At 32.9% G+C, this 23,638-nt stretch overlaps 3 protein-coding genes and 1 long non-coding RNA gene across 9 annotated transcripts; 1 reads left to right on the forward strand and 3 right to left on the reverse strand.

The window, feature by feature from the left end:
- Positions 1 to 249: 249 nt before the first annotated feature.
- On the reverse strand, positions 250 to 15,327 carry LOC130667989 (E3 ubiquitin-protein ligase TRIP12). Of its 6 annotated transcripts, none has more exons than XM_057469953.1 (12): positions 12,490 to 12,752; positions 12,229 to 12,354; positions 11,915 to 12,181; positions 10,347 to 10,694; positions 9,943 to 10,254; positions 8,421 to 9,859; positions 7,960 to 8,340; positions 6,352 to 6,922; positions 5,468 to 5,714; positions 2,947 to 5,377; positions 2,544 to 2,862; positions 250 to 1,261 (listed from the first exon to the last, which is right to left on the reverse strand). In XM_057469953.1, the coding sequence occupies exons 4-12, from the start codon at positions 10,663 to 10,665 to the stop codon at positions 1,065 to 1,067; spliced, it is 6,216 nt and encodes a 2,071-aa protein (XP_057325936.1). In that variant the 5' UTR covers positions 10,666 to 10,694; positions 11,915 to 12,181; positions 12,229 to 12,354; positions 12,490 to 12,752; the 3' UTR covers positions 250 to 1,064. The 6 variants fall into 6 exon arrangements, with proteins under 6 accessions (XP_057325936.1, XP_057325941.1, XP_057325940.1 ...); XM_057469958.1 differs by having other exon boundaries at positions 8,421 to 9,835; positions 12,490 to 12,751; XM_057469957.1 differs by lacking the exons at positions 11,915 to 12,181; positions 12,229 to 12,354; positions 12,490 to 12,752 and adding an exon at positions 15,307 to 15,327.
- LOC130668001 (uncharacterized) lies at positions 13,193 to 21,217 on the forward strand. The gene is made up of 4 exons (XR_008989941.1): positions 13,193 to 13,703; positions 14,003 to 14,420; positions 18,624 to 20,784; positions 20,938 to 21,217. It is a non-coding gene; the product is annotated as an uncharacterized LOC130668001 (long non-coding RNA).
- LOC130667991 (zinc finger protein 568) lies at positions 15,405 to 18,828 on the reverse strand. The gene is made up of 5 exons (XM_057469959.1): positions 17,847 to 18,828; positions 17,688 to 17,773; positions 16,467 to 16,782; positions 16,128 to 16,231; positions 15,405 to 16,068 (listed from the first exon to the last, which is right to left on the reverse strand). The coding sequence occupies exons 1-5, from the start codon at positions 18,826 to 18,828 to the stop codon at positions 15,499 to 15,501; spliced, it is 2,058 nt and encodes a 685-aa protein (XP_057325942.1). The 3' UTR covers positions 15,405 to 15,498.
- LOC130667997 (armadillo repeat-containing protein 7) lies at positions 21,217 to 23,129 on the reverse strand. Its single transcript, XM_057469971.1, has 3 exons — positions 22,895 to 23,129; positions 21,823 to 21,990; positions 21,217 to 21,646 (listed from the first exon to the last, which is right to left on the reverse strand). The coding sequence occupies exons 1-3, from the start codon at positions 23,001 to 23,003 to the stop codon at positions 21,360 to 21,362; spliced, it is 564 nt and encodes a 187-aa protein (XP_057325954.1). The 5' UTR covers positions 23,004 to 23,129; the 3' UTR covers positions 21,217 to 21,359.
- Between the last annotated feature and the right edge of the window lie 509 nt (positions 23,130 to 23,638).

Here is a 23,638-nt window from a genome sequence, read left to right on the forward strand (position 1 = left end):
TATATATATATATAAACTAATAATCAATAATAAGTAAAATTAAATAGTGTTGCATGATATCCAGCAGTGCGTGAAAGCTCTGCTAAATATCTGATAGCAAACAAGAGATCAATTACAACACAACGAGCAAGACACCAAGTTATTAAATTTTTTTTTCTTTTTTCCTTTACACTTTTCTCCATACCCAGGGACGTTGATCTTAAAAACTATCTTGCGCTCAACCGCGCGTTACTTACTCAAGATTTTATATTTTTTTTTGTATTTTCTTTAATTGTTTTATTTTAATTATATAGATTCTCATGTCTCAAACGCAGGGAACAAGAGCATTGGCGATGCACGGTGACCGAAGTGCACCACTGATATAAAACGTTGACTTAACATACTTATTAATCGTCCTCACATTCCTACATGTATTATTTATTATATATTTATTAATATTTATTATAATTCCAATAGTATCAGTGCTTCGTGGCTGTATGATAAAGTATTTATATTGTTTGCGTATATCAAACTATGCTGAAATAACTATTTTTAATATTTACAACTCCCGTCTCCACATATTTATTTATGTTTTTTTATTATTATTAGTTTTTTTTTTAATTAATTAATTAGTTAATTACTTTACTTAGTGTTTGCTTTATCTCAGTTTAAATACGTTGAAGACATTGCTTTCATTTTCAAATTTTTCTCCATTGTATCGGCAACTGTCGCACGATTAAATTTAAACTGTTAATTAAATTGTTTTTAAATATAAATTAAATGATACTTAGATGTAAAATCAAACCAAATTTACATTTTATTAAAACTTGTAATAAAAAAAAAAAGAAAAAAAATAATGACGTTTAAAATAAATCAAAAATTTATAATGTAATGTAATTTAATATTAATGGTGTTATGTGAGAGACGTATTTGTTCCAATTTATTAATCATTAATTAATTGATTAATTATTATTGTTATTATTAATTTTTTTATGAATTAAATATTACGTTGGCTTCCGCGAAAATATGTCTTATGGTCCCTATCCTAATGAACAAGGGATACAAATATAATTAAAAATCAGTTTCTAGGACAGATGGAACGAGTGTTGGCCTTCTTGGGCGGCGATCCGCAACTTTTCTCTCATTATTTCTAGAGTTGTATAATCCGGCAGTTTAAGGTAATTAACGCATGTCATTACTGATGGTAGAAAATCATCGGTCTTCATTGAAGCGTCAAATGTTTTACGTACTATTGTTAATGGCGGAGTTAAACTTTTGAAACCTGTAACATATTAAGTAATTATAATTTACTAATTACCATTTTTTTTGGAGTGATCGGGTACTAGTTCCATGATTAGGTACTAGTTCTATATACGGGTACTAATTCTCTCATTAGGTACTAGTTCCATGAACGAGTACTAATTCTCTGACATGGTGGCCACAGATTTTTGAGATTGAAATTTCGTGACTTTTCTAGGTATTCCAGTCAAACAACTCAAAAATTCCCTAACTATGTGTAGTAATATTAAATCATTGGAAATATTTATTTAATTTAAAATAAAATGGTATGTCAGTTTAATCAATAATTAATCATTGTCGTTAAATGAAGCTTTTTTTATTATTTGTCAATGTTCATTGTTTTTTTTTAATTATTAAATGAATAATTTTTTAATTTTGATTTGAAATCCATGTTTTTATATAACTTACTCTATAATAAAATATGAATAAATTTTTCATTTTCACTAGAATAAATTTCATAAATAAGAATATTTCATAGAATATTAATAAAGTATTAATGAAGTACACGAATAATTAATATAGTGAAACTTATTAGTTCATTACTTATGTATACATTTAATGTTTTTAGTTTTTTAACTTGTCAATATGGATGTTAAGAGCTTGAAGATCCTGGCGATTGGTTTCTACTAAGACTTTTTTTTTCTAACAGCCTTGATAATTCAAACTGCTTCATTTTTTCGCTATTGGAATCAATTTCTAATAATTTTTTTTCAAGATGGTTTTACAATCGCATTCGCGCCGCGTCACTTTTTCAACAGTTTTGACAGAAAACTAAATTTGGAGGATTTTTTAAGTCAAAAGAAAGAAAGTGAAAATTTTTCCAGCTTTGTGACGAAATTCCCTGACATTTCCAGGTTTTCCAGAAATGTGGCCACCATGAAATTCTATGAACGGGTACTAGTTTCCTGAACGGGTACTAGGTCTTTTACTTTACCAACAGTAATTTCATTACATAACAAAAAAAAAAAGTAATTTTATATTTTAATTAAAACATTGAAATTTCTATTTTTAATCATCATTTAAGCAAAATTCAAATTTAATAATTGCAAAAAAAAATTTATAATGTATTTTAGGTCTAAAAATTTTTTTCTCTATTTTTAATGGTCCATTTAACCCTTTAGTATCTGAGGATAGGAACGTTTTTCGCGCAACAATGAAAAAAATTAACATAATTTGACTGCTTAGGGAGTAGTTCCGGTTGGAGATGGCCTAAGATTTTCGGCTGATAATTGTGTAATTGATATATAAATAATTGTAGTACTCACCACCGACAGGCAAACGTGGAGAACCCGTAACAAATTGTATAAATTGTCTCTGCTCTTCGCTATTATACTCAGCCATAACTTCAAACAAAAATCTAATTGCACGTGACTCTGGTGTGTAACCATGATCAGTTCTGCAGCATTCCATAAGAGTTTTGACATCCCATTGGCCGCCACTCTGTCCATGACCACAAAATACTGCTTCGAGCTCCTCGGGGAAGAATAATCTTAGTTGGCTAGTAGGAAATACCGACTCAAAACCTTCACGGAATGCCTCCATTTGACGCGATACGCCCTCGCTGAGGAACCAATGGACCACAAGCTGTAAGCAAAGTAAAAAAAAAAAAAATAGTATAAATTAAAACACTCCGTCGACACCATACTCAACAAATAGTATCATACTCACTTTGATATATTGGTCCAAATTGTGAATAGTGACCGGTATTTCACTTCCGCCTTTTCTCAGCTCAATATTTTCATAACCCGGTAACTGATGAACCAGACTTAGATTAACTATCGTACAACTGTCCAGTTCAAGCGACTCAATAAGTTGGGCTTTTTCGTGTGGCCGCAGAGTCTGGTCTCTCTCGATGGCTTCTTTCCGTCTGACGACTTCCTGTAGTCTGCTGAGTGACCGATAAACATCAGGACAAACGTGCGCTAAATCAGCAAGTGTCAGTGTGTGCTCTTCACCCAACAACCAGCGATAAAATGTCAAACTAAACGGTATGTCAATCATACGCGAATCATAAATCGCTTTGGCCATAAATTTTCCTAAGAATTTAAATTTAGCTTTAAGTTTTGCTAGATGTGGAATTTTAGTATTCCATGGCACCGGTTTTGTAAATAATCCCTTAGGTACATTAACGTAACCAGATTCACTGGAGCTTGAACTTCCATGCCACAGATCTAGATCAGAACGTTGCAGTTCACGTGAAACTAAAGCATAGAATTCAAGAGTTGGTCCAAGTCCGGTACCAACTTCATTGATATATTGCACTTCGAGTAAAGCTTTGCTTGACGCAAGATCTTGAATAACTTGTTCTGCTTGTTTTAAAATGTCTGTTCGTGAGATAGTTCGTTTACGTCTTTCCAAACGTGGGGTAACGCGTTCTTGACTATCAGAGCCAGACAATTCAGGCGCTGAGTCAAGAAGTCTCTGCAGAGCGCGATCACGGTCGAATGAGGTTGCGTATAAAAGCAGCTGTCTTGTTTCAAATGGGAATAAAAATGGACACACTGTTGCTATTTGCTGCAACCAAGAGGGCAAATTACCCGTCATTATGACTAATGGATCTTGTAATTGTCTGTTAGCTTTGGCAGCTATTTTATTATTTATAAAATCTTGGGGTGACAGGAGAGAAGAACTCTTGAGGTGGGGGAACAAAACACCCCAGTGACGATTCAATGAATGGAGAAGCCGGAGTAGACATAATCCGTCTAGTGATGCGTCGGAAATAGTCACCGACGGTAACGCCGCTGATAAATATGGAGCGAGAGGACACTTGGGTGGTGGGATGACACCTTCGAGCCAGAAACTGTCTTCTTTTCTCTTCGAGCTTATTTTTGTACTTTTGCCTTTGCCTTTTCTGCTTGACGTACCCTGGGAACTGGACCCCGGTTTAGGCGACGCAGAAACTTCTTCTTCTGGTACTGGCCGGTAGTAAATCGTGTGAGTTTGAACCCACACGGCGTCGTGACCCAGAGGCGGTTCACTATCAGTCTCAGCCTCGGAATGATCCATCCCCGGGCAGCTAAATTGTCTAACGGCCTGATAAACAGTCATATTAAATGGCAAGATTTCATCTCCTATTAAAAACTGAAGCTTGTGTTTGGATCCTTGACTTATGACAACTGCTGCCAAGGTATCGTCGATGTCATCCTCACTGTTCTCATCATCACTGACCATCGACTCTGCGTCTCGTATTCTACCGTAGCCGCGGACCATAAGGTAGCGTTCAATGGCCTGGACTAGTGCAAGCGGATCTATTTTAACTGTGCCGCCTTTCCACTGTTTCAAATTATTGCAGTCAGGGTGTCGTTGTAAATTACATTTAAGCTGGTGCGTATTGAAAAATTTCAACGCACTTGTACCCCCGCGACCGGCTCCAGAACCAGCTGGCAGGTCGTGGACTTTAACGGGGAATTGTTCCAGCTGCGCAACGCAACTATTTAATTTGTGTACCAGAGCACCAAATGCTCCTGGATTTACATCACCGACGATAATTCCGTCTTGTTGCATTGTCGACTCGGCGAATAGTTTCCAGAACATACGCAGTCTGTCGTAACGATTACCCGGTGCGTCGGTTGTCGTAAGATAATTTAATAAAGCCTTTATTAGGCCACTGTAATTCATTTCGAACGGTGAAATATCACTTTCAAGCACAATATCACGTAACTCAGTCAATGCTGATAACATTTCATCTAATTCATTTGATTGCAAACGCTGTATAGCCGAAGTAAGGCGTGAAAGTACCGTAAGTGCTGGATGTGTACAAGGCGCATCATCTTGATACCTAGCGAGGAAATTTGACGCTTGTTCACGTACCCATGCTTTAGCTTTATCACGATTACCACCGGTTAAACTAGGATTGCTCGGTGGTTTTGTAAGGCTGGCTGATGAGGTCGAGTCTCTTTTTTCACCAGAACCACTTGAACCAGAGGATTTTCTTCCCCATCTTGCGGGATTTAAATTACCCAAAAATCTATTATTTTTTTGAGCGAAACCAGTGAACAATGACTCTGGTTGTTGAGTTTGTTGTGGTGTCGTTGTGTTGCCAAGGCGAGAAAATCTGCCCTTTTTATTTTGTCGTTTTCGTTTTAGAACATCTCCAAACCTTTTGATAGAGAAAAATATTTTTTAATTAGTAATTTAATTTAGTTTTATATAAATTATTATTATGATTTAAAATAAAAATTTGACTTACAAATGAGCACTTTGTGGTGTAGTTGCTTCTTCAACATTAGTACTAGTATTTAAATCACTTTTACTTCGAGTTTCCATTGGTGTTGCAATACTTGGCTTGAGTTGGCTCGTTGCAATGGAACCGAATAAAATATTTCCATTGGTCGTGGGTGAGGCCACTGGAGACATTGCACTGCTGGAGGACAAAGTCATTGTTGATGAAATTGGTGTGTTTGATGGACCCGGTTGTGGACTTGGTAATGATGTACCTGTAATAATAATAAAAAATTTTTTAATTTATATTTTATAATTAAACGTACATGGAAAGAACAAGGGTACTGATTAATGATACAGAAATCAACCGACGTCTAATAATTTTTGGAATTCATTTACAACAGTAAATTATAAAAAAAAAAATATTTTAAAAAATTACACTTGTAGTTTATTAAATTTCCTACAAGTGCATATTTTCAGTTTTTTTTTTTTTTTTTTGTAATTGATGTAGAAAAAAAATCCGAAAATTCTCAATTGTCTGTTAACTTCAGGATTGTACTGATTACTATCCCGAATTATACTCAGTCACATCAGAGGTTTTTTTTCAACAAATCGATTAAAAAAAAAAATAAATAAAAATATGCACATGTAGAAAATAAAAAAAACTACTGGTGCAATTTTTTAAAATATTTTTTTTTGTAATTTTTTGCTTTGAAAAAAAATCCAAAAATTATCAGACGTCGGCTAATTTTAGTATCATTAAAATTCAAATGAAACTCTACAATTTAGACAGTACTGGGTACTATCCGAAATTGTTTTTCACCTCAGATGTAATTGAGTATAATATGGGACAGTATTCAGTACTGTCTTGTTCTTTCCGTGTCTATGAAGTAAAAAAAAAAAGTTATTTACCAGAAGGGCACTTGGGTGGTGATACGCCAAGGGGAACCTCAGGATCAGCCAACTGTCTAATTTGGTGTAAAACTCCTTCTCTGTGAAAATGTACACCAAATACTTGAGGCAATCGTTTCATCAGGATACTAGCCATCTGCAGAGCGCCTATAACTATTCTCAAATCTTGCGAGGCCAACATCCCAGCTATGTGTGACGAGACGACTTGATTTTTCAGTACGTCCTTGAGAAGATCAGTTGATGCATAGTATACCATGCGTAAAAGAGCTCGAAGGCATTTACATTTAACAGCAGGACCAGCAGAGCTGCTGTATACTTCGTATAAAACGGAAAATAATGTTCTGATGAAAGATACCAGCCACTCGTTTGTTTCAATCACCGGCGGCACAACGTCCATGCTTGATGAACAAGTAGGACTCTTGTTCTCTGCTGGATCAGTCATCACACGACGGAATATACTGCGAGCCATTCCAATATCTTCATTTATTTGTTTCATTGTCGTTAGATCAATTGTATATGTTCTACCCAATGTTGAAAGGCAAATTTCGTCTTCTCCATTTTGAAAAGCCATCTGTTGATTTATTTTTAATAGTTAATTGCAATAAATATATATATAAATAGTGTTTAGGTAAATCTATTAAGGCCATTCTCAGACAGTGCCCCCTCTCCCCACTTTTTTTTAAAATATTCAATTAATGTTAATAGTAATTTTAATGACCGTATTAAAATTTTGATAATTTAAAAAAAATTAAAGCATAACAATTTCGCTGACAGATTTTTTAAAAAATTATTTATAGTTGACATCAATTAGGAGTCAAACGAAATTTGGAAAATAAATTTTTAAATCTTCAAGTCATTATAATTTTGAATTTCAAATTTCTTAGACTAAAATTTATTTATCAAATTTTGTTTAAATGCAATTGATACGAGACCGTTTAGAAAATACGTCACGTAAAATTTTATCTTTCTTGAGCCCTCCGCTCCCCTATGTCACATTTTCTGCAACCCTCCTATCAATATCGCGTCACAAATAATAGACCTCCCCCCCATACGTAAATCATAGCAATTAATGGTACAAAAGTTTCTATATTTTTAAATATTTAACGCAACAATAAAACTATAATTTTAAAAAACCGAGAAAAATTTGAAAAATTATTTCATGGGCTGCGAACGTCAAGTTTCCTCAGACCCCCCCCCCCCTCTCCCATATGTGCAAACAGCCTCTAATAACTGAGTAATTTTTTTTTAAATCTACATCTCGGCAAAATTGTCCTTTTTTTCATGAGACTGAAGTTAGCCGACGTTTAATAATTTTTGATTTTTTTTTTAAACTGTAAATTATTTTTAAAAATTGCAGTGATAGTTTTTTTTAATTTTCTACATGTGCATATTTTTATTTTTATTATTTTTTTTTTTTAATTGAGATATTAAAAAAGAATTCAAAAATTTCTAACTGTCTTCTAACTTCAAGATCTTTTTTTTTTTCAATTAATGCATCAATTTTTTTGAAATTAATTAATAAAATTTCAATACTGTCGACAGTTCAAGGCCATTGAATATTTTTAAAAACTACAGGGTAGTCAGAGAATAAAAAAATAAAATACGAACCTCAATAATTCGAGAATCGATAGTGCTAAATGGATGACAACAGTGTCTTTCATCACGCCATTCCCAATGAACAGTTTCTTGTTGATTGGTTGTTCTTTCAAGTAAATTATTTACACTAAATATACCGTCTGTGGGCAATGGAGGCATTAATTCCTCAATCAGACAAGTTATTTCAAACCACTCCTGAGGCGAACGTGGTACCAATTCAACATCTTCTGTTTTAACTTCAAGCGAACCAGTTAACAGATAACTCAAAGTCAAAGCAATATTTTGTTGAAGAAGCAGTTGCGCCAAATCGGGACAGCGATTTGATATCACAGAGAGCATTCGTAAAACAGTTATGAAATTACCAATACTATTTACTGGCGGAGTAATCATAAGCTGCAAAAAAAAGTAGTCGGAGTTAATTACCAAAGATCAATTATACAAAAAAGACAATTTATATAATGACGGAAATTTACCAGTTGCTGCAAATTCTGCAAGAGCTCGGGCGTCACAATTTTATGTAACATCACAGGATCATGTTGGAAACTGTCGACTAAACGACTGAATGCTTGACAAACGCACTCGACACTTTTCTTATCTTGATTGGTCAGTCTGGTGGTGAGCAGAGTCAAGCTGTCAGACACCAGATGGAAATCATCAGGATGAAGATTTTGACAGCAATTAGCAGTTATTGTGAGGGCAGCACGTTGAGCCGTGATATTGAAGAAGTCGACGAATTTCAGGCAAGCAGACACACCACCGGCGTGTAAAATCGTTTTGCTGTGCCGACGTGACAGCATGGCAAGAGCAGTAAGACATTGTTCAGCGACGTCCATGCACTCGATGGATTCTAGCTTCTGCAGAAAAACGGGAACCGCGTCAACGACGACCGTGGATGATCTAGGCAACGCTTCCATCATGTAAGTTAGGGCTCGACAAGCGTGAGTCATTATTACAAAATTGTGTTCAATTCCAAGCAAGTTTATTAAGGCTGCAACGACTTGTTTAACTGGAAACCCAGTGAGCGTGTCTTCATTTCCCATGACGAGAATCTCTCCCATTCCTATAACCGCTTGCAGCTGTTCGCCTTCGTCATCAACAGCCTGTAGTCCAGGCAGGAGCTGTTGTGCTTTGGCGACTGAGCTCGCTCCCATGCTGCGATTGAGCAGATGCTGCATACGTGGCCCAAGTGCTCCAAAGACATGAGGAGGTAGCCCACGTGCTTCGAGCAACGCTTGTAGCCGTCCAACTTCGCCATCATCGCTTTCACTGTCACCAGTAGTGCCAGACATTCCAGACGGACCACCGCTGGGTGCCGCGGGGGTTGCACTGGCAGCGGACTCTTCTTCAGGTACGGAGGGGTTCAATAGACCTCCGGATGCTGATGCGGATGTTGGTATCGCGGTGCTATTAGTCAGTGAGTCGCTTGTCGACATAGCAAGTCCACCAGCAGCAGCAGCAGTTGAAGTACTCTCTCCGGCAGCGGATTTACGGGCGCGTGACAATGAACGATGTCTTGAACTCGAGCAGGATCCCGTCGTTGTGTCTTTTTTGTGGTGTTTACCAAGTGATTTAGCAGAACCAGTTCCACCAGCAGTAACTTCTTTTGATTGTTCGCTAGATAATTTAACTCGTGAACGTAACAAATGTTTGTGCGTTGGATGATGGTGCGCAGAGTTGGCACTCGCGGAGGCAGACACCGGGGGGTTGCCGCCAGTGGACGTCGTTGTCACGCCACTTGTGCCTGCCCCGTCATGTGCCAACGCCCCCCCTCCGCTCTCCACAGAGTTGCTAGCTGCGTTACCCACTCTGATGCTGGACTTGACACCCAAAACTTGACTACCCGTTCCACCGTTTGCGTAATTACCTCCAACAGTTTGCAATTTAGAACCTAAAAATATTTGGGTCAAAAAGTCTTGATCAATCATGACGTAAATATTATTATTTAAACTAAAATATATGAAAAATTAAATCACTAGGCACTTAGTGTGTATTTACCTCGTCCACGGGACGTTGACGGATGACTGATGAAGGAGTTGCTCGACGATGCCGCTAAATTCGGTAGCCCAGTGGAAGATTTTTTATTGTTATTGTTATTGTAAATATTATTGTATATATTGGCCAGCGAAGCTTGAAAGTTACTCGTACTTTGAATAATCTGCGGGACTTGGGGAACACGAGAACGAGTTCGGGAAGCCACGCAATCGATGGGCGCTGAATTAAGTTCAAATATAGTACTCTTAGCAGCAGTCTTTCTTCCAGTGCTACTGCCGGGACTATTAGAGTTGTGTGCTTTCTGTTTATCCGTGTCTGTAAAACGAATAAAAAAAAAATTAATACCCGTGAAGCTTCTCCAGGTCCATAAACAGCAGCCTAATAAATCTATTAAATAAAATACTTGCCAGTAATTGATCCTACACCACTTCCATGGTTTTTACGTTCTCCCTTAGCTTTACTTTCTCCTTTAGATAAATCGATTGAGCGCCGATGAACGGGGATAGCACAAGCCTGCGAGGGTTGTGAATCAGTCTGCTGTTGGTGGTGTTGCTGCTGTTGCTTGCGACGTTTCTCTCCTAGTGTAGCAACAAGAGTGCTAGTTCCCTGTCGCTTTCTCGAACCACCAGAGCTGCTGTTTTTCCCCCTTAGCTTAGAGGCGTCTGCTGAAGCACTAGCCTTCTCTACAGACCCCCCGAGTGACGACTGATCTTGTTGATCTGCCATAGATTAATCGACGCATGCCACTATTCTGTCTGCAATTAAACATAGCAATTACTATTTTCATCAATTTAATTAATTACTTATACTTATTGTATTTTATGTAATTTATTATTAATAATAATAATAAAAATAATGTGTTGCGTAAACCAACTAATACATCAGCTATTTCTTATTCTCATATATTTTTTATCGACATATATATTACAAGTATTATAGGTTACGTGGAATATTTATTCCACACGACTTCATGGCTCGTAAAAAAAAAATTTCGCAAACTGATTAAACTTGATTACTATGATTTATATAATGCAATATAATATAATATAAGCCAGCAGTATATCATCACATTGTTATTAAATTATCGCGTTATAAAATATATATTCTGTTAATTAAGTTAATTAAATCGACAGTTTGTTTGACGCGCAATTAACACTTTCTTTCTTTCGAGTTTAACCAAACGACGTTTCATTTACGGAAACAAATAAAAGATAAAAAATAAAATAAAATCAACATAAAAAAAAAAACAATTAAATCGGAGAAAAAATAATAACTGGTCTGGCCTGGTCTGTTTCCACTGGATAAAAAAATAAAACCAAGGAAACTATCAGCAGTTATAACAAAACCTGACGAATCATTGCACGTATTATATATTAATACAGACAATAGACAAATCAGGAGCCGATCGTCAGCATGATCTGGTTGTCAGAGAAAATTAAAATAACTGTTAAGATGACACAGAGCACACACGTTTATTATTTATCGGAGTGCAGGCGAACGTTGCGATGAAGGTGCAGACGTGTAGGTGGATAACAAAGACCCTTACAGAGCTCACAGACAGCAAGCCACCATTTGCTTGCTTGCTATGCTGCTATAAAGTAATGGAGGACGAGTTGGCTCTCCCTCTCCCTCTCTCTTTCGACGATTCTCTTGTCGCCAGAACCCAACTGAGAGCTCGGGGATTCAGAGGCTAAGGAGAGAGAGGGGATCTTGCAACTTGTATATCATCAGTGTGACCCTATATACCATACTAAATTATTATATACATATATATACACATGTACATATATACATACATACAGTATACATATATATATTATATGTACATATATAAATACTTTAACGTTTTTCAAATAACCTGAAATTCTTGATCCAACAGAAATAGATAAAAAAATATATAAATAAATATGTAAATATATAAATATACTATTGTAATTTAAAAAAAAAATAAAATTAAAATACGGAGTAAATTTACCTGAGTGTTATCAAAACTCGGAACAAAAGCCATAATTAAATGGAAATAATTAAAATGGATTTCCTTGATTGATATAAATGTATATGTATATATATATATATGATGTATGATCTCCAGTGGACTCTTTACTATGCTAGTGCAGTGCTTGAGACACGATGTTTAAGTGTAGCGCAGTACACAGTACACGCATGCACAATAATGTAGGGGGTAGCTCTCGCACGGATACAACGCACACTATTGGCTCTCGACAGCGCACATATACAGAAACTGTAGATATATATACTTATGTATATGGATACAAAGAAAAAATATACCAAGTCACTACCCCGTCGAGGTCGACGACGACGATCAAATTAAACTTGTACTGTTATATTACAGTACTATCTTAATGTGCGGGTTATCAGGCCTAGGATTGGGGAGCCCAGGAGCCGCTCCGCCCACTTGATAAACCAAAAATTATTAACAAAAATAAATACTGGAACAATCAGACGCAACTTCTATGATTCAAACATGGAGACTACACGTTTTTTTTATTTAGAAATTAATTTTAAAAAATGAACAGAAAAAATTCTTACCATATTCACTCGATACTCGAGAATAAAGTCCTGGTGGAATTCAAATTCAAAAAATATTTAAATTTAAATGAAAAAAATAACAATGGATGACGAGCCACTAGTTGGTTGTGGCCTCAGACGGCCTCACAATGAGTTCAGTCATGGCTAGATGTTTATATTTTATCACAACACTCACAATAAATCAGCAATTAATAATAAATGATAAACTATTATCAGTTTATAAATTTATCACTGGTCACTATTTTTTAATCATGTTCAGTCCCAATGTATCCGAGATAAAAGTTTATATAAATGCGTGTGTGTGCAACTCACTGCAACGTAATGTATTAATACGAGAACAGAATATAAGTGAAGGCGATATAATGACGAGAAAACTCTGGTGCGTTACCTAAGGTATCAATGCGCAGGTGTTGGAGGTTTTAGTCAGAGCTGGCACTTGGATAGAGTTGAGTTGTGACTTTAAATGAAACTCTACACTACTGGCAGACCCGAAGCAGCATAAAGTGCGTGCACTGTGTGTACTATTAATTTAAACAGCAGAGAACGAGTGGAGTGGAGCAGGACTGAGTTTGCTGATGGCTGAGTCTACTGAGTGCGGCGTTGCCGGATCACAATCGATCTGACCGCGGGAAGCCTCCATTTCAAAAAAATACTCGACGTAACTCAGCCTCACTCACTTTTACTCAAATAATTGCTTCTGATATTTTTCTGGAGTAATTTTTAAATTTCCATTGAGTTGCTGATGATTTTTGGGAATTCAAATTTTTAAATAAAAATGCGGGAATATTTAAATAAATAAAATAAGAAGTTTTGAATCGATAGATAATTGAACAATTAAACGACTCGAGGACGAGGACGAGGACAATTTTTTTATATTGTCGTGTTTTATATGACAACGTCGATATTCTAACAGCTGTTTGATACTGGTCCTTTTGTCCAGTCTCGGCCTTCGTGTACGATAACCGATTGGTGGAGATGAACCCAACACTTTTCATTGGCCGTTCATTTTCTGTCTAACTGACTGAGAAACAATAAAAGCTCGTAGCTCGTGTCCATCAACAACACAACCCTAAATTACTTTTACTTAATTACTATATTTGTAATTAAATATTTGTCATTTAGATTTTATTCAAATATTTAAATATTCAAATATTAATTTATTTATTACGCATTGAATGTCAATGACAATGGTCTTATCTATGTAGTAATTATATGTAAGTATTTCTACCATATTCTTATACTTGTTAGTATTAATCTATATATTATGAATATATAAATATATATGTGTAAAATAAAATATTAATAAACTATTACGACTTACCAAAAAAGGGAGCTCCTTCCGTTAAGGTGGAACTCAAATTTATTACGCAATAATATAAATAATTAAAGTTATGAACACGTGGAATTATTTAGAAAACCTGAGCTGTCAAACGAATTTATTTTATTTAGACATTTGTTGTATTACTGGCAAACTATTTTTTAATTTATTTTTAAAAGTTGGCTTTAATTTTAGACAGTCGATAGTAAAATGAAGAAAAAATGACCGAACTCAACCTTGCTAGCAACTACGAGCTCTAGCAACTTTGCAATAGGCCTTCAAACTTCCGTGATGTTGCTGTAGCCGCCTGCTGACTGAACTACGAAACACACTTTCGAAAATTTGTTAACTTGGAGTCCTACTCGATGGATAACGAGGACTATCAAATATCAAGGACTATTTTCGCAATTTACACGTGGGTTTTTATAAACAATTGTTTTCTTTGTAAGTAATGACTGCGGGGTTTGGAAAATTCATTGACAATTAGCGAAACTACTTGGCGGCAAAGCTAAGTTTGAATTAATATTCGATTGTTTATTTCTCGAGTGGAAAATTTTTCTGGATTTGGAAATTTTGGAAACATGGAAAAATTTATGATCCTGAAGATAAGACAGTAAATAATTTTTTTTTTTCCAACAAATCAGTTACAAAAAAAAAGTTAAAAATATATGATTCTGAAGTTAGCCGACATCTAATAATTTTTGGAATTTTTCAAAATCATAAATGTAAAAAAAAAAAATATTTTAAGGAATTGCACTTTTCGTTATTTAAATTTTCTACAAGTGCATATTTTTAGTTTTCTTAATTTTTGTAATTAACTAGTTGCAAATAAAATCCAAAAATTTTTAAGAGTCTGCTAAATTCAGGATCATAAAAATATGCACATGTAGAAAATTTTAAAAACTATAAGTGCAATTTTTTCAAATATATTTTTTTTTCAACTCATTGTTTTAAATAAAAATTCAAAAATTATTAGACGTCAGCTAACTCCAGTATCATAAAAATTTTCGGAGAGAATGCAGAGCGGATTACTGTTTGGTTCCATGACAACTGATCCCCGACAAGTGATCCCACAGACAACTGACCCCACTGACAATTTCATAAAATAATTAATTATTAATTAATTACTATGACATGAGTAATTAAAATTCACTGTTGTAAATATAAAAAGTTAAATAATGGAAATTGGTTGATAAAAATCAATTGTCAATGGGATCAGATGTCAGTGAGATCAATTTGTAGGGATCACTTGTCGTGGTATAAAATTGTTGGAATCAGTTGATGGCACACCTGTTTATTTATTCCCCTTGAAGTGAAATTTACTCCGAAGGGGAGTTTATTTTAATATTAAAACTCTTAATCGGAATGCAGATTTAAGTAAAATCCAGTTCACTCCGAAATCACTCCACTAAAAAAATAAGATTTAAATAAAATTCGTAATCACTCCGAATTCACTCCCGATTTTTTATAGAGTAGGAGTAAAAGAGACTTCAACTTACCGATCTATAGATATTATAAATATCAATATTTGTTATAAATTTGAATTAATCAACAAACTTTTAATTCTAATAAAATTAAGTATTTATATGTACATACTTTTGCTGTTAATTTTTTACAAGATGACTTGACTTGACAATATAAAAAAAGTTAATGGAAATTTCAAGACAGTATCGGATATAAAATAAATTTATTCAAACTTTCTTATCAATTTCATACAACAATTGTTTGAATGATTCGTCATTTATCGTTTCTAGAGCATTAATCTCTCGTCTTTCTTGCAAAATACCATCGATTGCATGTTTAATGTCTTTATGAAGATCTGGAGTTTCTCGAAAAGACTCGTCGATAGACTTACGATAAATTTCTTCATTAGTAGGCGATGACAGCCTTAATTGTTTCATTTCTGTTGACGGTAATGACAAATCGGCACGTAGCTCTGCCGCAATTCCGACAAATGGATAAAAATTATCAGTATTTATTTCCACTGATTCATTAATTAAATCACATTCTTGAACCAACGGTGAATTGACCAGTGAATCAAACTTGACTTCTTGCTCGCGTTTTAAAATTGGCTGTCCATTGTTGACTACCAGGACAAATTTGTTTGCTTCGTTTATTTCCAAAGGCATTTCGATTGTTTTCTTATCAGTGTCCGGTAGATTGCAGACTTCATTTGCGGCCCCAGAAGAATTTTCCGATTGGTCTGATAAAGATTCTCTGGCTTCTGTCTGAACTGGACATTTATGAGTCCGCTGACTTACCTGAGAAAAATAAAAAAAATTTATAATTTTAATACTCATAATAATTTTTTTTTGCTTACTTTGTATCTAAAACTTTTTCCACAAGCGGTACAAGTGTACGGCATCACTCCGGTATGAATTCTTCTGTGTACTAAATACGACACGCGTTGTCTGAAACATTTCCCTAAAAAAAAAAAAGAGTATTTATATAAATTAATGCCAGTGATTAATTTTAATTAAATTAGAAATTTAGTTGATAAAAAAAAAACTTACAAACATATTTTAGATCATGCGTCACACGATGGTTAGTAAAAATTAACTGAAAGCATGTGGAAAAGCGCTTGAAAATAAAAGTAAAACAATATATTTAAAGATATATATGTAGATATACATATGTATGTTAATAATTAAATACCAACCACAAGTTTCGCATGCAAACGGCTTTTCTCCAGTATGAATTCTCTCATGATTGTGCAACGTCGAAAGCTCTTTGAAGGACCGTCCACAAGTAGTGCACGTGTGTGGTTTATCATCCTTGTGATATAATCTGTGTTTATGATAAGACTGCTGAAATGTGAACGTTTTGCTGCATATATTACACTTGTAAGGCATTTCTCCAGAATGCAATCTTTTATGTTTCTTCAGGAAGTACTTTGTCGTAAACATTTTACTGCAGATATCACACTCCCATTGCTTTGCTTCGTGTGTTTTTAGATGTTGGGTTACATGCTGTTCCTTTAAATCAAACAAATTTCATTTATTTATCTACTAAATTTATTCAGACCGTTCTCATACAATGCCCACACTTTTAAAAATTTTTTAATGACTCAACTGTCATTCGCGGATTAAAATTTTTATCAATTAATTAAAAAAAGGACAAAGGAGTTGCGATTTCGCTGTGATATAGATTTAAAAAAAAATTACTTGCACTGTAAAAAAATTGGGAGTGATTGAAAATTTTATTTAAATTCAAATTTACTCCGTCACTCGCAGTTCCGGAGTTTAAAAAAAATCACACTAGATACGGAGTTTGTTTTTTCAGATGAATGATTTCGGAGTGATCTGGAATTTATTTCAATCTGATTTCACTTTGATTCGGAGTTTTGATATTAAACTAAACATCTTTTAGGAGTCAATTTCACTCTGAGGGGATTAAATAAATAAACAGCCGCTCCGCATTCACTCTGGATTTACTCCACTAATTTTTTACAGCCTACAGTTGATATCAATTGGGAGTTACATGAAATTTATTAAATAAATTTCAGTAAAATCTTCATATCGTCGTTCCAATTAGCAAATTGTTTAACTCCATTTCAAAAAATCCTCCATTTATGCGAAAAAAAAGTAATTTAAAAATTGTTTTTTTATCTAAAAATCAATTCCATATCTAGTATATATATGTTTTTATTAAGGTTACTCAAATAATATTTTTTCTGACTATTACTATCTGAAAATTCCACAGAATCACCTACTAAAAAATATTGAGTTAGACAATTTACTAATTAGAGCGTCGATTTGAATTTTATAATTCGAATTCGGTGGCCAGAAATTAACGCTTATGACAGTTGGAAGATTACATATTTTTATAAACTGGCGGGCACTGTCTACATGCCCTTAATATCATTAAAGAAATAAATTACCTTACGAAAATTTTTACCACAAGTCGGACAATTGAACCCATTCTCACAGCAAACTTGATTCAAATCTTTATCTTTTGTCAGTGACCCTAAAAAATAAAAAATTGTTTAACAAAACACCTTGACTACTAAGCAACTAAAAAAAATGAATAAATTAATCACCTAAATTAATACCAGTATGAGCAACTCTCATATGAACCATCAAACTTCCCCGCATTTTGAATATCTTATGGCACAAATGACATGGATAATTTTTTAATAATGCTTCTGGTTTTATATCAATATCTTTTTCATCAATCATATGAACTATTTGTTTATGTAACATTAAAATATTGTGATCGGGAAAGTGAAAGCCGCATATATTACACCGCTCGGTTTTCTCTTTACCCATTAAATTATTTTTTAATGTCTTTAATTGTGGTAAAATATTTACATTATTATTACTACTGTTACAATTATAATTACAATTATTATCATTATCATTACTATCATTATTATTAATCATGACTGAAGTATCAGAGCTTTCTGGAATGCGTAAAGTCAATTGTGATCCAATTTTATCAACATCCGCATTTAAAATTTTAACTTCCGCGGTTTTAATTGGCACGAAATTTTTGAAAATTTTAACCCCCGATGACTTGGTATCAGATGTTGAATTCTGTAGATCGTGTAGCAATAAATCGTTAGTCCAAACCGATGGTAGTTGACGTGACTCACATTGGTCTAGACTATTTATAGAAACTGTAGCATTAGCGACTTCTTTAGATTGAATTACACATGAATTTAATGCTTTTACTAAATAATTTTTTTTAACCTGCTCCAATTCAACTGCACAATCAGACTGATAATTTTCTAATTCATTTTCGTAATGCAAATTTATGTTTGCATCAGAAATATTTTCTGACACTTTAGTTTTATTATCAATTAATAATTTTTTAGTATCATCAGGTGCATTAATTATTGTATGGCCGAATAAATGGATTGTCAGTTTATCAATGCCTAGAAGTGTTTCATTGCAAACAGGACACTGCAGTGGTCGTGTCGCCACACTAACGAGTCCTACTCGCAGTGAATCCAATGATGAAAAACTAGGCCGAGCACACAGTGGACAAGAAAATAATTGAGCGCACATTTTGCCAGACATAAATTAACCATCAGTACTAATAACTCACTGTTAATTATTATTAATTTACAATATATACTTAATCATTTAATATTTATAATTAATATTGAATGTAAGTAAATCACTAGACGCAATATGATAAAAATGATGGTATGTTTCAAGTGCACTCATCACATCACCACCAAAAACTATTATTATCACAAACTACTATTTAAATTTAAACTATAAGTCGTCTTAAACTTGACCCAATTAACTAATTACGGTTATGGGCAATTAATTTTTTTTTTTAAGTACAAATTTAATTTTTTATTGCTACTTAATTGGTAATAAATAAAATATTTTTTAAAAACTATTTATATAAGCCTGAGTAAATTGACTTTAAAATACATCAGCTTAAGTTTAAAAATGAGTTCAGGGTGTTTGAGCTAATAATAGATTTACCGCGGGACATTTAAATGGTTACTTAAATTATTTTTTATTTACATACTTTGAAACGTACAAAATTTTTTGATATAAAAATTTAATATTTTATTTAACTAACACTTGTAAGGTAAATTGTCTTTGCAGCAAAACTCGCGGCCGGCTGATAAGTTTGTTCTGATCCATTTGTCGCTACCATTTTTTATAAATAATTGAGCCTAACATACATTTAGTTATGAAATTAATATGTTTTTAAATGAAAGTAATAAATAAATGAATACTCACTCGTTCTTTGTAACAATCGCGATTTAATGAACTGCAGATAATTGTTGGACTGTTGGGTAAATGTTTCACTATCTGCAAATTAAAATGATAATTATTTTTATTGATTTCTAACTAATTAATTAAAATAATTGTTCTAATTTTCAAACTTCCCGCTATAAAATTTGAAAATTAAAAAAAAAGGAAGTTATTGGTGCAGTCCGGTTTTTAAAAATTGAGTTTTCATCAGGTCTAGGTTTTGAGGCCCTAGGAAACTATTCTGACTATTTCCGAGTGGACGTCTGCGCACTTGTGTTTGTAAACTAATTTTTGTCATACGATATCTTTGGAACAAATCAACTGATTAGATCGAGCTTGGCGGCAATTGAAATGTCACATCAAGACTTAGATCTGGATAGATTTTGAAGTCAATCGGTCGAGTAGTTCACGAGTTATACGGAAATTCAAAATTCAAACATTATTTTTTTGAGATTTTTTTCATATCACTCATAAACTACATGCCCGATTTGCCTCAAAATGTATCCAGTTCTAAGTCTTGATCAGCCCAGTCGATTGCCACCAAGATCGATAAGATCGATCGATTCGTTCCAGAGATATCGTATGTCAAAAATTAATTTTTTTTGGTTGAACAACAAATTAATAATTTTTTGACTTCCAAGAGCTCAAAAATTTACGTCGTCTGAGCTCGAAAACAGCGGGAAGTTTTGAGGTTTGACCACAGGGTTAGTTTTTCAAATTTTTATACTTACAATTGATAGACATTTTTTAATACACGATTTATTGCCATCGGAATTGTTTGGAAATTCTTCAAAAACATCATGAGTGATAACAGGATCTCCTTCAGGTAATTCTTTAGCCTTTTTTTTAGATTCACTGAGGAAAATTCCACAAAGACAACCAGGAACTTTTGTCGGAACAGTCGATGAAGTGACATCCGTAATATTAATATTTATATTTTCTGTTGTGATTTTTTCAATTACAGACACATAATTTTCGCTTCTACTTCTTACAGCAGGAATGCAGAACAAAATGAATATAATTTTATAAATCATCTAAAATAAAATAAAATAAATTATTTACTAAATAATGTAAATAATTATTATTAATTATCAATAAAAAATTACTTACTGCGATGTTTCGCGCGCAGTTCAAAACTCAATGAACGTAAAGTGTAATTACACTTCTTTTTATACAGACAGTAACGCAATTGATAAAATAAATAAAACTAACTTATGAAATAAATAATTTGCAAGGTTGCAATTAATAAAACTAAAGGTAAACAATGACTTTACATAATTAATATCAGGTATCACAAAATTAAATTACTTAAGTAATGAATTAACAAATTTAATTACAAAATGATAACATTTATTTTGGGTCAAATTATTATATTATTTTACTTGTAATAAATGTCCCCTCTCCTTCTAGAACAACTCGATCGTCATCAGCGACGAGTTTGTATCCACATTTTATTATTTTTCTTGCTGACAAAATAGTGACCGTTATTTCAATAGTATCCCCCGCATAACAAGGCTTTGGATAATGGAGAGACTGATGGACGACAATCGTCCCCGGTCCAGGAAGTTTAGTACCCAGTACACCGGACAAAAAACCATTCAGCAGAGCGCCATGTACTACTTTCCTCTCAGCACTCACATGAATAGGATTATAATCATCAGTTAATTTCGCAAAATTCATTACGTCATCCTCGGTGACTTTTCTTACAACCGAAACCTTATCGCCAGTTTCAAATTTTCTATCGACTACGAAATCACTTAAAGTTCTAGTAAATTTTCTGGGTAAATTACTGACTTTTCTGGTTAATTTTAGAAAATACATTTTTGATTAATTTATTGATCAGCTGATGTGCTAGCAGAAGTTTTTGTCTCATTAAATCCGCAGTGGTCTTGCAGAAAAATAACTGCTAGATTTTTAATCCGGTTATTTGATGAATTAGACAAGAAAACTAATTGATTAATTAATTCTGGTGTGATTATTTGCTCTCTAGATGTATCAGTGACTAGAAACATCAATGTTGTGATTGCAGATAATGTTGATTGCTCATCATCGGATGACAGAAGTGGTTTTATTAATTGTACGCCTTGATTACGTATTATGTATTCTTTATTTATTGGATCTGTAAATAAATACCAAGTAAATTAATTAATTAATTAATTAAATTAAAAGCCCAGCTATTGATAGGGTAAATTTAAAAATTGTCAGTTGCCAGCTACTAGACAGATTTAATTTATTAGGTCATCGGTACCCTGTCAGTAATTGGGCCTTTTAGATGAAAATTAATTATTGTCTTACCTAAACATAAATTACATATTCCTCCAATAGCGAATTGCACAAAAATCTTATCAGACTCCGAAAGAGCGTGTAAAAATAAATCAACTATTCTTAATTGTCGCATGTAGTCATAATTAACTGGATCGTATGCAAAATTTGATAAATTTGCCAGTACTTGTTTTCTAGCCTCTGTAATTAAATATTAATATTTATTATCATCATTATTTGATTTTAATTAAAGGCACATTCGATCTAGTCCGATATAAATTTTATTTATCGGTAATATTTCATGAGTGAGAATGTAGACATCAGACAAATTTAAAATTATAAATAAATAGAGTAAATAATTTTAAAAAATGCATTTATTAATTTCAAAATTTTAAAAAAATTTTATTTTATCAATTATTTACTCATTTATTAATAATTTAAAATTTGTCTGATGTTTGCTACATAATATTTCACTGGTTTCATGAACCAGCATCTTTAGACCAAATCTACAATATTTAGTAATTAATTTTTTTTTAAATTACGCTTATTATTACATAAATGATTTATTTAATATAATTATTAAGAACATTAAATTGTAATATTAATTATAGTAATTGAACTTACAATTTTTAGATCGGTAAAAATTTTTAAAAAATTTAACATTTATGTTTTTAATGAAAGAAATTGTGATCCTGAAGAAATCATAAAAAAAAATATTTAACAAAAATTGCACTTATAGTTTTCAAAATTTTCTACATGTGCATTTTTTATTTTTTTGTAATCGACTTGTTAATAATAAAAATCTAAAAATTACTGATTGTCTGTTAACTTCAGGATCATGATAAATTTTTTACCGATTTGAATCGGATGTGCCTTTAATTACTCTGTAATTATAAGTACCGATCAATACATAAATAATTTGAACAAATACATATATTTTTAAATTATCAACAAATAAAGAATTATTATTATCATTATTATTATTATTATTATTATTATTATTATTATTATTATTATTATTATTATTATTATTATTATTATTATTATTATTGTTGTTATTATTATTGTTATCAATAATTACTGAATTTAAAAAAAAAAATGATACCTTTTGAATTTGAAGTTTGAAATTCCGTAGCCAGTAATTTTAAATAATCATATCGACCTACATTATTATAACCAGTACGTTCAATTAAACGTTTTTTAGTAGAAAACATGACTCAAGTTATTTCATTTTATCAAAATTACAAAACATAAACAAAATAAACTTTCAAGGTAACATGACATCAACATCAACACGTTACCATTTACCATCACTACCAGCTGATTGGATACTAGCGCCACCTACAACTTTGTTTCATAAATTTGAATGATAGATCAAACAGATCGTAGATAATTTTTAAATTAATTTAAATAATTTTAATTGATAATCCATTTTCTGTTTGAATTTTCCCGCTGCGTTTCCTGAAAAATTAGAAAAAAAAATAGATATATAATTCAACGAATAATTGTTTTAAAGTTTGTAGCTTATAATTGTTTTCGTAATGAAAATTGACACACTGACACAATTAAGCGTCAAGTTTTACGAAAATAATAAATTAAAACTACGTGCCCACTTGGTTAGACGGTAATTTATTTAATTATTCCATAATCTTATATAGAGCTTGTGTAATAATATAGTACTGAGTACTATGTTATATATATAATATGTGTGTATAATGTATGCAATGCGTTAAAAAACGCCCAGTATTTCGGGAAGGAAGCGATGAATAAAGTAATTGGTATTACTACTTAACTTCACTTGACCTTTACCCTTCATAGGGCGACTTACTATTTCGTCGTTTTAATTATA

Source organism: Microplitis mediator, chromosome 5 (genome assembly GCF_029852145.1).
Source record: "Microplitis mediator isolate UGA2020A chromosome 5, iyMicMedi2.1, whole genome shotgun sequence".
Lineage (NCBI taxonomy): Eukaryota > Metazoa > Arthropoda > Insecta > Hymenoptera > Braconidae > Microplitis > Microplitis mediator.